General features: G+C 42.8%; 3 protein-coding genes across 4 annotated transcripts; 2 read left to right on the forward strand and 1 right to left on the reverse strand.

Annotated features, from left to right (window-relative positions):
* The first annotated feature begins 805 nt into the window (after positions 1–805).
* Positions 806–3,620, forward strand: BCIN_12g05985 (hypothetical protein). Its single transcript, XM_024696548.1, has one exon. It carries the CDS (start codon positions 2,026–2,028, stop codon positions 3,184–3,186), a length of 1,161 nt encoding a protein of 386 aa, XP_024552359.1. The 5' UTR covers positions 806–2,025; the 3' UTR covers positions 3,187–3,620.
* A 527-nt stretch (positions 3,621–4,147) lies between these two features.
* On the reverse strand, positions 4,148–5,869 carry BCIN_12g05990 (hypothetical protein). The gene is made up of 2 exons (XM_024696549.1): positions 5,398–5,869; positions 4,148–5,273 (listed from the first exon to the last, which is right to left on the reverse strand). The coding sequence occupies exons 1-2, from the start codon at positions 5,544–5,546 to the stop codon at positions 4,535–4,537; spliced, it is 888 nt and encodes a 295-aa protein (XP_024552360.1). The 5' UTR covers positions 5,547–5,869; the 3' UTR covers positions 4,148–4,534.
* Positions 5,870–6,038: 169 nt separating this feature from the next.
* On the forward strand, positions 6,039–9,996 carry Bckap114. Of its 2 annotated transcripts, XM_001551179.2 has the most exons (5): positions 6,039–6,552; positions 6,662–8,333; positions 8,390–8,961; positions 9,025–9,146; positions 9,198–9,996. In XM_001551179.2, exons 1-5 carry the CDS (start codon positions 6,206–6,208, stop codon positions 9,578–9,580), a joined length of 3,096 nt encoding a protein of 1,031 aa, XP_001551229.1. In that variant the 5' UTR covers positions 6,039–6,205; the 3' UTR covers positions 9,581–9,996. The 2 variants fall into 2 exon arrangements, with proteins under 2 accessions (XP_001551229.1, XP_024552361.1); XM_024696550.1 differs by having other exon boundaries at positions 9,025–9,996.
* The last annotated feature ends 3,662 nt before the right edge of the window (positions 9,997–13,658 follow it).

Raw genomic sequence — 13,658 nt, forward strand, 5'->3', positions numbered from 1 at the left:
GTCCGAAATAGAGAGTCCGAAATAGGAAGTGTGCGTAGGTCCAGGTCCAGGTCCAGGTCCAGGTCCTAGCTAGATACACCAACGGAATTCTTCTAGAAGGCGCTCTATCAATCGGTAGGTGATATCATCTGCCGACTACTCGATATTACTTAATCATGTTTACTAGAACAAATCAAATTAAATCAAATCAAATCAATTTCTATCTTCACTTGTTGAAATTACTCGAGAGTTCCGTCTGATACTTTTACCCATCATCCATGCCTTCCTCATCCATGCCTTCCTCATCCATTCCTTCCTTACTCAATCCTCACCCACTCAATCCTCACCCACTCACATTCATCATTCCCAGTAGAATCATTCTGGAAAGAGGGTTTCTCATCCTCCTTCTCCTTCCCCTTCTCCTTCGCACATCCTAATCAAAGCAATGTACCATCCCCAATGACACAACATGCACCCTTCCCACCCATACGACATCCGATCATGTACAGCATCGTTGATCGGGAAATTCTGCTTCGCATCTCTCATTCACGGGTATGGAAGTCTCCAAACACCGCATATGAAGGATGCCACAATCGTATTGCATCGGTCCAGTGAACACATTTCACACGTTCTGTGCGTGGTACGGGCTGCACTTGGTGGACTTTCGGTGCCACGGTGGAATTTGAATTTGGTACTCGTGGCACGTATCTAGATGTTCAACTCATTGTGTAGGTCTGGGAATCAGGAATCCATGTGAATATCGAATATGAATATGAATTTGATTCATCTTCTCTCTCGCTCTCTCTCGCTCTCTCTCTCTGTTGCTGAAGATGCTTTCCACCACCGAGATACATATATCTGTGCATGCCAGGTACTCTTCAAGCATTTCATCAAATGAACTCAAGCTGAGCAAGGCAAGTTCAGACAATCGAACATGTCCAGCGTGAAACCTTGAAATCTTACTACCGAGTCGATATTCTCTCTCTACCTATGGACGATATCTGTCGACTGTCATTCATTACTTGAAGTCTTTGATCAGACATTCTACTACATACTCGTAGATCCCAAGGAGGCTAACATACCCCATGTTATCACTAACGTTATAGATCTGACCACTTTGATCCTTTGACCCCTCTGACCCCTCTGACCCCTTCATTACCTAATGCTTTTATCCAAGAAGAAGATCATCTTCCCCCAAGACTTTCACATGATATCTTTCTTATCACTATCACTATCGCTATCGCTATCGCTATCGTTATCACGATCGATTCCCGAGTTTAACCGCATGTTTAACCCAAACAGGACAGGGCAATTTCATTTCTTTCATTCTTATACATGGAATTACATGCACCATTCAATTCGAATCAAAACCTACCGTCACATAATAAGTGTGTCATGAGTATGTCACACGTATGTCTTTATATACATGTACGGTTCAAGAACCTCAAAACCCTCAAAAACACCATGAAGCTTCTCTCGTTTCCAAACATCCCGTCATCAACATAGCGGAAAGTATATCTCAGCCTAGGCCCCCTCAATCCGGTTATTATCGGCCCCGGATCTCACCGTTTTGCTTCAAAGTCTCAAACGACCAACCATCAAATCGTCTAGATCCGAACTTCTCAATGGTTAAGCAGTCCTGTACCCAGTCATCAATCCCTTGAAAGGCAAGAGCTTGACTAAGATTAACTCAGCTTCATGCGGAGATGGTGATCATTTGATGTGGAAGTATTCACCAATTGCTAATCGTTCACTCCCGAATCAATCTTTGGTCTGGAGTTAGTCTGATGCTTTACCTAAAAGACGTATTTAGAAGGTAGATATTGAATCCCTCCCTTCAAAGAGGACCCTTTCCCCACAGGAAATGCAGACTATCATCCATCTACTTTTCTTTTGTTGGCATTTACCACCTATCGACCTTCTTATCAAGGTTCCATTCCCCACAATAGAGTGCCAAATCTCACAAAGAAGTTTCTATTCACATATATCTATCTCCATTGGGCATCTTTCATCCATTCAATCTATCGACTTTCCTCCCCTTCAAACATGTTTCCAGATTACAATTCCCCAGATCTTCATCTGGCTCACCCAACCCCAGAAGAAAAGCTCGCAACGTGGAATCTCAATTACGAAGAATGGGGCAAAGCACTCTCCAAATCAGATTATCTTCATCGAGAACAATATCTGGCCAGCGTTCCCTTGACCTCAGATGATGGAATAACCTACTGGTGTCTGGTCGATCGATCCTCTCCTCCCAACAATCGGGAAATCTATGCCTCCTGCGAATCCCTCCGCAAAAAGGCTTTTATATCGAAAGAAGGAAAAGTCGAGGAAGTCATCATCCATTCAATTGGATCTGTTTTTTGTCCCCCCAAAAATCGAGGCCGCAAATATGCTTCTCGAATGATGACAGACCTAGGCAACATCCTCAAAACATGGCAGCTCGACCCCAACATCCCCGGACGTCACAGCTCCCCCGCCTCGATCCTCTTCTCCGACATAGGCAAAAAATTCTACGCAAACCACGGCTGGCACCCCTTCCCCTCCTCGCACATTTCCCTCCCCCCTCTCCCCACCCCCACAGAATCCACCCCCTCCTCCATCCTCCCCACCCTCCTCAAAGAAGAAGACCTCCCCGCCCTCTGCGCCCTCGACACCACCTACATCCGGCGCGTCCTCGAGCGCGCAATCGATCACAAAACCCACATTGCCCTCCTCCCCGACCACCCCACAATCCAATGGCACCACCTCCGCGAAAACGTCATGTCGACCTCCATCTTCGGCCGCGCCCCCGAAATCAAAGGCGCCATGGCTGGCGACCCCGGCGCCCGCATCTGGGCCTATTGGACCCGCGGCTACTACGGCCCCATCGACTCCCCCAAATCGGGAAATTGTCTGCACATTCTAAGATTGGTGCTAGAGGACGAAACGAACAGTGTCGAGAACGCGGCGAAACTAGACGCCGTGTTGAGGGAGGCGCAGAGGGAAGCGAGAGAGTGGAAAATGACCGAGGTGCAGTTTTGGAATCCGACGAGCTTGGTAGAGGACTTGTTGGAGAGGGGCGCGGTCGCGGGCAAGGGCAAGGTACACCTGCGGAAAGTCGAGAGGGAGGAGGAGAGCGTGGCTAGTTTGATGTGGTATGGGGAGGGGGAGGGAACGGTGGATGAGCTGGAGTGGTGGGGAAATGAAAAATATGGATGGTGTTAGATTTGAGGGGAGGGGGAGGGAACGGTGGATGAGCTGGAGTGGTGGGGAAATGAAAAATATGGATGGTGTTAGATTTGAGGGGAGGGGGAGGGGGAGGGGGAGGGGGGAGAAATTGTGAGAGGAAGGGAGGAATGGAGGAAAGAGGGAAAGAAGGAAATCTATCATTTTTATTTTTATTTTTTTCTTCTCCATATGGGCGGGCGGGCGGGCGGCAGCGTATCTCTTTCTACATTGCGTTGCATTGCATTGCATTGATTGCATTAGATTGATTGTTTATTAGATTGAGAGCATTACATTGTCACATCATCACATCATCACATTATCATATCATATCATATCATATCACATCAGATATAGCAGAAAGAATGAATAGCAGAAAGAATGAATAAATAAATAAAAGACCAATAAAAAGAATATATATAGATATAGATACATATATTTGACTACATTGTTATATTATTGTAATGAGTATGATAGTATATATAGTTAGTAGTAGTATATATAAATAAATAGATATAAATAGATATAGATATCTAATATCTTCTCAAATAGCATAGCATAGCATAGTATAGTATAGTATAGCATAGCATAGCATAGTATAGTATAGTATATAGTATGACATATTATATATTATATCTAAAGACGAATAATGATTATATGATATGATATGATATGATATGATATGATATGATGTACTGTGATGTGATATAATGTACTGTTATATTATATTATTATACTAAACTTTTTTTATATTCTCGTATGGTTTTTCATAGAAGTGATGTATTATATAGTGATGTATTATATAGGAATATAGTGATATAGTAATACTATCTACCTAGATAAGTAGGTAGGAAAATAGTGGTGATTGATAATAAATAATAAATAATAAATAATAAATAATAAATAATAAATAATAAATAATTCATCTCACATTTGTATAAAATGAGTATAAGTGAATAGATGAATAGATATCTTATTTGATTCAGACATGCAAAACTGCCTTCCTTGGTATACTCACTTGCTTGCAGTTCGTAAATCCCTTTCCTTCCTTCCTTCGTTCCCCTTAGAGCTCCGATGCAGATTTTGAGTTTTGGGGGTGAGTGGAAGGATAGGGAAAGAAGAGTACTTTGAATATGTTAAGGTATTGTATCCATAATGAACCATGATCGTTCGAGTCTGAGGATAGTAGTAGGTAGGTACCTAGACTTCTACGATTTCGAGACCTGAGTTTGACGGCTGCTAACTACACGGCGCGTGTCTTATGGTTGGTTTCCTGCTCTGCAAGTACTAGTTTTGTTGGTGCAAACACCTCTTATTTCGTTCATTTGAGTTGATAATGTTCCATCATTCACTCATTTTGCTGTCCCTCTTCATGGGAGCCCATTTCTTGATTCTCAAACTTGGCTTTTCCTTCTTCAATCCAAGCTTCCATAATAAAATCTCCCACCTCCACCGCCCTGATAGCTGTACTCTTTATACCTCCTCTCGCCTTCCCAACTCTACTCTCTTTCCTAGTTTCCGCCTCATTATCTCTAGCTTTTCCCTTTCCTTTTATATCTGTTGCGCCTCCGGGTGGGATTTGCAACTCCGCCACTGCCGGTTCCCATCGCTGCGGATGTCCAATTGGCGCATTTCCCTCCCCCTCATCTTCTTTCATTTCCATAACAACTCCCCACGTACACTCCTCTGGATTCTTCAAGTCCTCTAATTTACCCGCACTATAAGCTAGTTTTCTTAAACACGCACGTAATTCTTCTTCGACATCGATATTGCGAATAGCATTTACATCTGCAGGAGCGCGTCCTTCGAGAAATGTAAATCGTTCGTTGAAGGGGATGGAAGGGAAGGAGGAAAGGTTAAAGATGTAGCGTTCGAGTATTTGGACTGATGGGGAAGAAGATGGGCCAGGTCCTGTGGGAGGAGAGGAGATATTGGCGGCAGAGGAAGAGGGTGCGACTGCGGGGGGAGAATCGGAATAGATTACGATAGAGACGGTATTGATGGTTCCGGCTTGGAGATGAGGGGTTATGGCGCTGACGCAGGAGTTTATGTAGGCGCAAAGTTCTGGGTGGCGATTTTGAGGGACACTAGGAATGGTTAATGGGGAGTTTGGGGGAAGAAGAGAAGAGAAGAGATTGGAGATCTGATGTCGAGATAGAATTCAATGTTGATAGGAAATGGGGTTGAGGAGAAGGAAACCAGTAAACTTGCGGGAAATTGAAAGCGCGTGTTAGGAGGAAGGTATTCTCAGGATAGAGACCGCGCGCGTGTAAGATTGTATGGATTGAAAGAGTGAGGAAGGAGAGGAGGTGCGTGTGTAGGGAGTGAGGGGTGCTGAGGGGTGGAGGGCGTGCTGGCATGGTGAACAGAAGGGTGGTGATCGAGTTGTGTGCGAGTTGCTATTTGAAAGAGTTGAAGAGCGTGTTGATTGAGGGGCGACTGGGTAGAGAATGGCTGGTGGTCGATATGGATTCCTTGCTTGCTTGGTTGCTTACTTGCTTGGGACTTGGACTGTAGGTGTATGGCAGCAGCATACTAGATGTCGTAGATGCCGCGGCGTAACTCCATTATGAACTGCATCTCTTGACATTTGAAATCATCGTTGGAATCCAGAGTCTGCCAATGCATACGGCCTGCCGACGCACCTCAGAATACGTCAATCGGTGATAGAGTTTTGTCGTTCGAGGAAAATTCAAGGAAAGCTCGAGAATCTAATCGATAAGATCTACCGAGCTACCCACCACCTAGCTCTGGAATCGAGACCATTGATTGGTGAATCCTGAGGTCAAATCATACCTAGGTATGAACTTTAACTTACCGACCGACACCTTCGTAGACTCTTCTCTCTCTCAGATTTATTATTCACTCTCCCCCACCACCCACCACCCACCACCTACCACCTACCACCTACCACCCTCCCCCTCCACAAGGTGTCCCTCAACTCTATACATCCCTTTTCTTTTATTTCTTCCCTTTCATTTCATTTCCACATTCCATCTTTTAATTTGAACAGTCAAACATGGCCTCACAGCACGAAGCACAACTGCTTCAAATACTGGCAGACACACAATCCTCTGCAGATGGACCCCGCAGACAAGCAGAAATCTACCTTAAATCTGCTCAGGCTGAGCCAGCGTTTCCTTCCATGCTTGCGTCAATTGCTTCTCATTCCACCGTCCCTTCAGAACTTCGACAAGCTGCTTTGTTAAATTTAAAGAACTTTACGAGCAAGAATTGGACTGGCCATGACGATAATGGCAATCCCACCATTCAAATCGCGGAGGGCACAAAGGCAGAGATTAGAGCACGAATGTTGAAAATTGCTACAGACGATGTAGATTCAAGAAAGATCAAGAGTGCAGCTAGGTGTGTGGAAGTTCTTTTTCTTGCATGTTCTTTGCTTTTGGTTATACTCATGGAGGGGCATGTGGATTTCATGAAAAGCGCATTTGCTAATCTACGTTTCAATGAATAGTATGGTAGTTAGCAAGATTGCCAATGTCGATTATCCAGATCAATGGCCAGATCTCCTTCCAACCATCCTACACATTATTCAAACCGGCTCAGATTTACAATTACATGGATCATTAAAAGTATTGGCAGATGTTGTCGAGGAAAGTTTGAGTGAAGATCAATTCTTTTCCGTAGCACGAGACATCGTCAGTACTGTCTATGGTGTAGCAATCAATGAAGCACGTCTAGGGAAATTGCGCGCATTGGCAGTATCTGTTTTCCGGGGAACTTTCGATATCATGGAAATGGTCAAGGATGAACATGGATTGGAAGTGAAAGCATTTGCAGAGGAGGTCCTAAAGAATTGGACCCCATTCCTTGTGGCTATCATGAAGCAACCTTTACCTCCATCACCAAAAGAATCAGAAGAGGATGGACCAGTCGATCAACAATGGCGTGGAATTATTGCGTTAAAGTTGCAAGTTGTTAAGACTTTGATGAAGATCAAATCGGTTTTCCCAACATTGTTACTTCCACAAAGTCCAGTTTTATTCAGCGCTACCTGGGCGGAATTGACGGCTGCACAACCTATATTTCAAGAGATGTATGTCGATAATGATATGCCAGGTCGCATGGAGGATGCGGATAATCTGCCATACACTTTGGATTTCTTGGTGTTGGAAGAACTCGACTTTTTACAATCATGCTTGAAAGCTCCACCAGTACAAAAAGAGCTCGAAGCTGCATTACAAGCAAATTCTAGTGTGGCTACGACCCCTTGGGTTGTTGATGTTATGAAGCTTGCTGTAAATTATGCGCAAATTCTCAAGGAAGAGGAAGAATTATGGGACATTGATGTCAATTTGTTCTTAGCAGAGGAATCATCCGTTACCACACAATACACTCTCAGAATGTCTTGTGGAGACCTCCTTATCAAACTTGGCGAGTGGTTGTCGCATGGTGCTTTGGAAGGTTTATTGACCTATACCTCGATCATCTTTCAATCGGGTGACGCTCCATGGAGAATGAGAGAGGCAGTTTTATTCCTTCTTACTCAACTTACAAACGATTTCTTGGATTGCGACAAGGAGATCCGTCCTGAGATTTCCTCGGCTTTCTTACCTTTTATCGATTATTCTATCAACAGAGGAGAGCCCCTATTGCGTGCCAGAGGATATTTGGTTGCTGGTAATCTTGCACAAAGTATACCTCAGGTTTCTCTTGAATTACTTGATCGTACAGTCAGAGGTGTCAACACGGATGCAGCCGAGGTTGTTAAGGTTTCTTGTATAAAATCTATACAAGGATACATTCTAGCTCATACTGTACCTGCTGATCGACAACTTCCAATTATTGCTTCCATATCCGAATTCCTTCACTCAAAGGATCTTACAGAACTTGAATCTGCAGATGATCTTCTTGTTACCTTGGTGGAATCTTTGAGATCTGCAATTCAAATGGACACAAGAGTAACACTTGCAGATGAAGGTGGTGCTTTAGATTTATTGTTTGTTCTTGCAAAACATGGTGCCTCGAACTTTCAGTTGACTATGTTGGTCACTGAATCATTTGAAGAAGTTGTCGAATCATTTACTGGTGGACCAGGATACCCAGCTTTATGTACTAAAGTATTGCCTTCATTAATCGGTGCATTTGATGTGGGATCTATCACTGATGATGATCCTTTGGTAGAGGTAAACTTCCTGGTGCTCTTAATATTTTGACGTTCAATACTGATATTTTCTTCTAGCTTGCCGCAGACTTACTTACTATTCTTACCGAGAATGGATCGGAACCACTTCCAGCTGGATATGTTGCTGCCGTATTACCCAAGTTGAATCGACTTTTGATGACCACAACTGAAGGTGGTATTTTACGACCAGGTGCTGAGGCAATCAAGTATATGCTTATGCATGATCATCAACAAGTCTTTGCTTGGCATGATGAAAGCAATAAATCAGGTTTGGAAGTCTGTCTAATCATTATCGATAGATTACTTGGTCCTGAAGTGGAAGATAATGCGGCATCAGAAGTCGGAGGTCTCGCAGCTGAACTTGTGGAGAAAGCTGGTCAAGAACGTCTTGGTCCATATTTACCACAACTCTTGAGAGCTGTTGCTACACGTCTTGCTACAGCGGAAGCTGCTCCTTTCATCCAATCTTTGATTTTGGTTTTTGCTCGCTTATCTTTGGTCGGAGCACATGATGTTGTTGAATTCTTGAACCAAATCGAAATCAATGGTCAAAGTGGTTTACAAGTTGTTTTAAGCAAATGGTTGGAGCATTCGGTCATGTTTGCAGGATATGATGAGATTAGACAAAAGTATGTTTCTCTTTCCAATCCTACTCGTAGATTCAATCATCGTCCAAAGCTAATCGTAAATAGTGTCATCGCACTCTCTAAAATTTTCACTCTCAATGATCAACGTGTTGTTCAGACTATGGTTAAGGGTGACCTAATTGTTCCAACCAGTAATCGGATCATGACTCGATCTAAGGCCAAACTCAGTAAGGATGGATCATACTTCACGCCCCCACCACAACTAACACGCCAGTCAGACCCCGATCAATACACAATCATTCCTGCTTCTTTGAAAATCATCAAGGTCTTGATTGAAGAACTCATGTCAGCATCGGGACTTCAAAATGCAGCAACGGCCGCGGCAGCAGCAGAATTCGCGGATGAAGATGGAGATGATGACTCATGGGAAGATCTTCCAAATGTACTTGATCTAGGTTTGTCAAGTACCAAGGCGGATCTTATGGCATTTGGGGAAGGAAGAGGGGGTTTCGGAAGAAACAGAGATGATGAGACGCAAGCGTATTTGACGGAATTTTTTGTCAAGGCTGGAAGAGAAAATTTAGGAGGGTTTAATGAGTTTTATGAGGCATTATCAGATGAGGAGAAGGTTAAGTTACAAGAATTGGCTCAGGGGGCTTGATTGATGAGTTAAGGTGATGTGTGAAATATGATTGTGATGGATAGATGGGTTTTTGGGTAGCTGGAGATTTGTATGGTGCTATGATAACATTTTGGGATGAATTGATGGGTAATTTGCCTGTCTGGCTGGTGCATAGACAGGATTTTATTACATGGTATTATGTGGCATCAAATGGAATGAGGCATCGCAGTCTGTTCGTTCCATGTTGAAGGGATGGGTGTGAGTTAATGATCTGCATCACGAAATCATGACTTGGATGATGATGAAAGGGAATTCTTGAGCTAAAAATAAAAGTAAATACTTCTGTTAGGTGGGCTGGGTACAAAAATATTATGATATGTTTGTTGTAGATGGACGGTTTGCTATATGTATGCATGGAATAGCTTAGGATATATTAGGAAGGTAGTAATGAATGCTTGACTTTAATGCTTTTTGTGGTCGTTTTGGCTTTATTCTTTTTGGGGGTTTGATTGTTTGGTGTGTGTGTGTGTGCGTGTGTGTAGCTTGTAGAGGTAGAGGTTTGAGTGATTGGGAAATGTATGGTGATATCTATTGGGTCAATGGGGAGCTGGAAACATGTCTTCACACATAAAATAATGGATATACCCCTGGAAATGTGTATATATTCGGCTAGGTGAATCAAATCGATGGCATAGAGATTGATGAAAAAACCCGTGTTATATTAATACACTCATTTATGACTTATTATAGGCATCTGAAGTATTGCTTATTATTACTCATATATGGGAAACTAGATATATTATTACAAAGAGAGAAAGTTATCGGCTAGTCAATTGAATATGATAGATATTGTGAAGGGTAGAATATAGATATCAAATTTCGTATTCGTGAAAAGCTGGATGTGCAATATGAGAGACTGTTTGGTAAATTAAGCTAGATAGATAGATGTTTTCAGAGAGTTGTATTGCATTGTATTGTATTGTATGCTGGGAAAGCATGAAATGCTATTCGCTATTCTTCCTCATCATAACGCGTAGCCTCCGAATAGTTTTGTTTTTGACAAATATTCAAGATGGGATGTGCAAAAAGAAAAGCATCATCGTGTAATTTCTGTGATAATCGATTGGAAATATATACGCAGCGGGAAGTGATCGGGAAGTTATCATGCCAAATGTTCAACGAGAAACATGGAATAGGAATCTCTTTAAATGTCTTTCTTGACACATGATTCAGAAGAGATATGCAACATGATATCCTTTTAACTTTCAGAACGTGCAAGAGGGTAGGTGAACATGGGATAAGATTGGAAATTGAAGACGGTGGATGATATTGTGATGGAGATTTCAATATGCTATGTTGTTTCATGATCTGCCCCCCCCCCCCCCTCCATCTCCATCTCCATCCCTATATCACACCACCACCACCTTCTGAATCGCGGCACACAGAGATATGCAACAAACCCACCTCTTCAGTCTATGGATCCAACCATCGACAAATACATCTAGACAAGCAGGACCAAGTTGGCCGTACACAGCAATCCATGTGTCAAACAAGTGAAAATGAAGTCATTCCATGAAGAGGAACAGGGCAGCATCCAGCTATAGAGCAGACGAAGGGAAAGAATCCCAAGTTTACTTTGCACCCTTGACATCGTCATCAAACCTTCCCTCCCATATCCAACTTTACTACCGGGCAGGCTCGATAACTACGAGATGATGCATGTGCTCTAGGAGGAAAGCTATAGACACACTTCTATCTGAAGTTTCTTCAAGACATATAGATGGGAGAGCGACGATGACGCCTACATTCATTCTACTTGTAGATACAAGTCGCTCCGTCATGCATCAAACGACGAATGTTAGTATGCACCCATTTATTCCATTATAGTTTTGTCTCTTCGGAGGGCCCAAGAATAGAAAGTTTGGTATTTTTTCTAGTGTAGATGGCGCAATAGACACTCCTGAGTTTCCGGGCAGAGATGCACTTGTTGTAGACGTAGACGATGATGATTGGATCGCAGCTGTTACTTTAAACTTTAACTTGACTATGTACCCATCGTCGCAACTACCGTGTGAAGTCTAAAATAAAAGCACATCAACATCATATCTCATCCCATCCCATCCCATCCCAATTCTAACTCTAATCATAACATAAAAGTATGTTTCTAAGTTTATGGAATACTCTTTAATCCATCGATCCAATACGCGATACAACTTCCCCAGATGTACACCACATCATTACCTCATTAGTAAAGATCGAACGAACCAATCAATCTTGTGAAACCCCGATCGACTAGAGCCAGGTTAACAAATGCAACTAGACTAGTCCAGACGTCAGATGTCATCGGAAATTTATTTGCTTATTAACTACGAGCAGGCTCTAAGAAAGCGATCTTTACTACAACTGTACAAGTCACCTAACCCATCAATTCGGCCATTCAACTACAAGGTAATCAGAAAAATATTCAAAATCACAGGATGTTGAGTTATAAACCCCAGTCGTGAAGCTAAAATAGAGTCCAGGTCTAAGTAATCTACGAATTACCTAGTGGCTCAAAAAAAACCAGACCGATCAAGATACTATCGGGTTTCCCTAGTATACGGTATACCGAGAAGACTCTGAGAACCACAAAGACCAAATCAATTCCAGCAATAATGCTAGAGAAGTTGCATGTAGATCCCCCGGATTCAGATAAGCTGTCAAGTTCCCGAAATAGCGGGAGAACGCTACTGACGTGTATCCCAAAGAAGAAACGTCATATTGACGTCAAGAGCAATATCAACATGCATGATTGAATCGACACCGTTTTAAGCCAAGTCAGTGCCAAGTATATCCACGAGCTTAATTCTCTGCATGATACAATAAAAATAGAAAAGATGAAATGGTACGTGGGAGGATCGACGTCAAGCGCAATTCGAAGGTGCGGGGTGAGTTTTGTACACAACATGAGTCCAAAGACATAGCTGAACATGAGTTGGCTTTGGCGATCTTGCAACCTGATGATACTGGTAGGAGGTTGAAAGTTCGCAAGTGTAGTATGTATTCCTCCCCCTTATCTAGTACACGATAATTCGGGCCAAAGGTATGGTATGTCTGTAGAGCTGAAAATGACCGAATGCAAGTACACGTGGTGAGAGAAAATTGTTAGGTCGTAGTAGAGAAGGCATTTCGACTAGTATAGCGTATGTTCCTCTCCGTACATAGTATACACCAACACACATGAACTTGTAGATCTCAGACGAAAGACCTCGTCGAGAGAAAACTTTGGGTAAAGGGAAAATGTTCTTGAAAGTGCAAAGTATGTTGCTCTCCGTACATACTACTTGACACCTAACAAGTTAGACCAACACTTAAAAAACACCAAGAACGAAGAAGTAGGTCAGGCTATCTTTAAAGAAACGGCACTTATCAAAAAACTTAACATCATCGCACCAAAATTCTCTTCCTTTCATGCGATGTCCATTTCGAATCCAGCTGTCATCAACGACAAGAACCACAATGGTACAAAAATCGAACTTTAACCCGATTGTCAATTCCGTATACTCAGGCCAGCGCCTATGTTGTTATTGATGACACCTTCATTCTCCAATCCAGAGCTTGGCTTATTGCCTACTTGCAAAGTGGTCGGAGTAAAATCCTAGTCCCGGAACAGAGAATAAAGTTCGAATAACACTTGTATTGTCGGCACCATATGCCAATACCAGTTGATGTGCCATCGCCAGCGGCAGCGAGAGTAGTCTATCGACAATTTCTAGCCTTGGGGCGAAAGAAGGAATTGATGCAAATGTCGCCGACGCAGCCTAACTTTTACATCATGAAGTTGGCTTGAACAGGATTTTTCCAGCCAAAGTCTCGCTACTCAGGAGACCTCAGTTGTGGATGTCACCAGAGATTATCGAACGCTCCTTCATTTAGCGGTAAAGGAGTTACTCGCAAGTGGAATTGCAATCGCCAGCGTCGACCAAGCAATTGTACGATGCAGAGTACCATCCGGCAGTTACTCACCCCTTCATTTCGCGATGATTTAGAGTGGTAGAAATCTAGACCATCTCTACTCAAGCCATTGCCAATTTGACAAACACACACATTCATCTATCCGTCTATCTAAATCCAGCTC

This window comes from Botrytis cinerea, chromosome 12 (assembly GCF_000143535.2).
Source record: "Botrytis cinerea B05.10 chromosome 12, complete sequence".
In the NCBI taxonomy this organism is placed as follows: Eukaryota; Fungi; Ascomycota; class Leotiomycetes; order Helotiales; family Sclerotiniaceae; genus Botrytis; species Botrytis cinerea.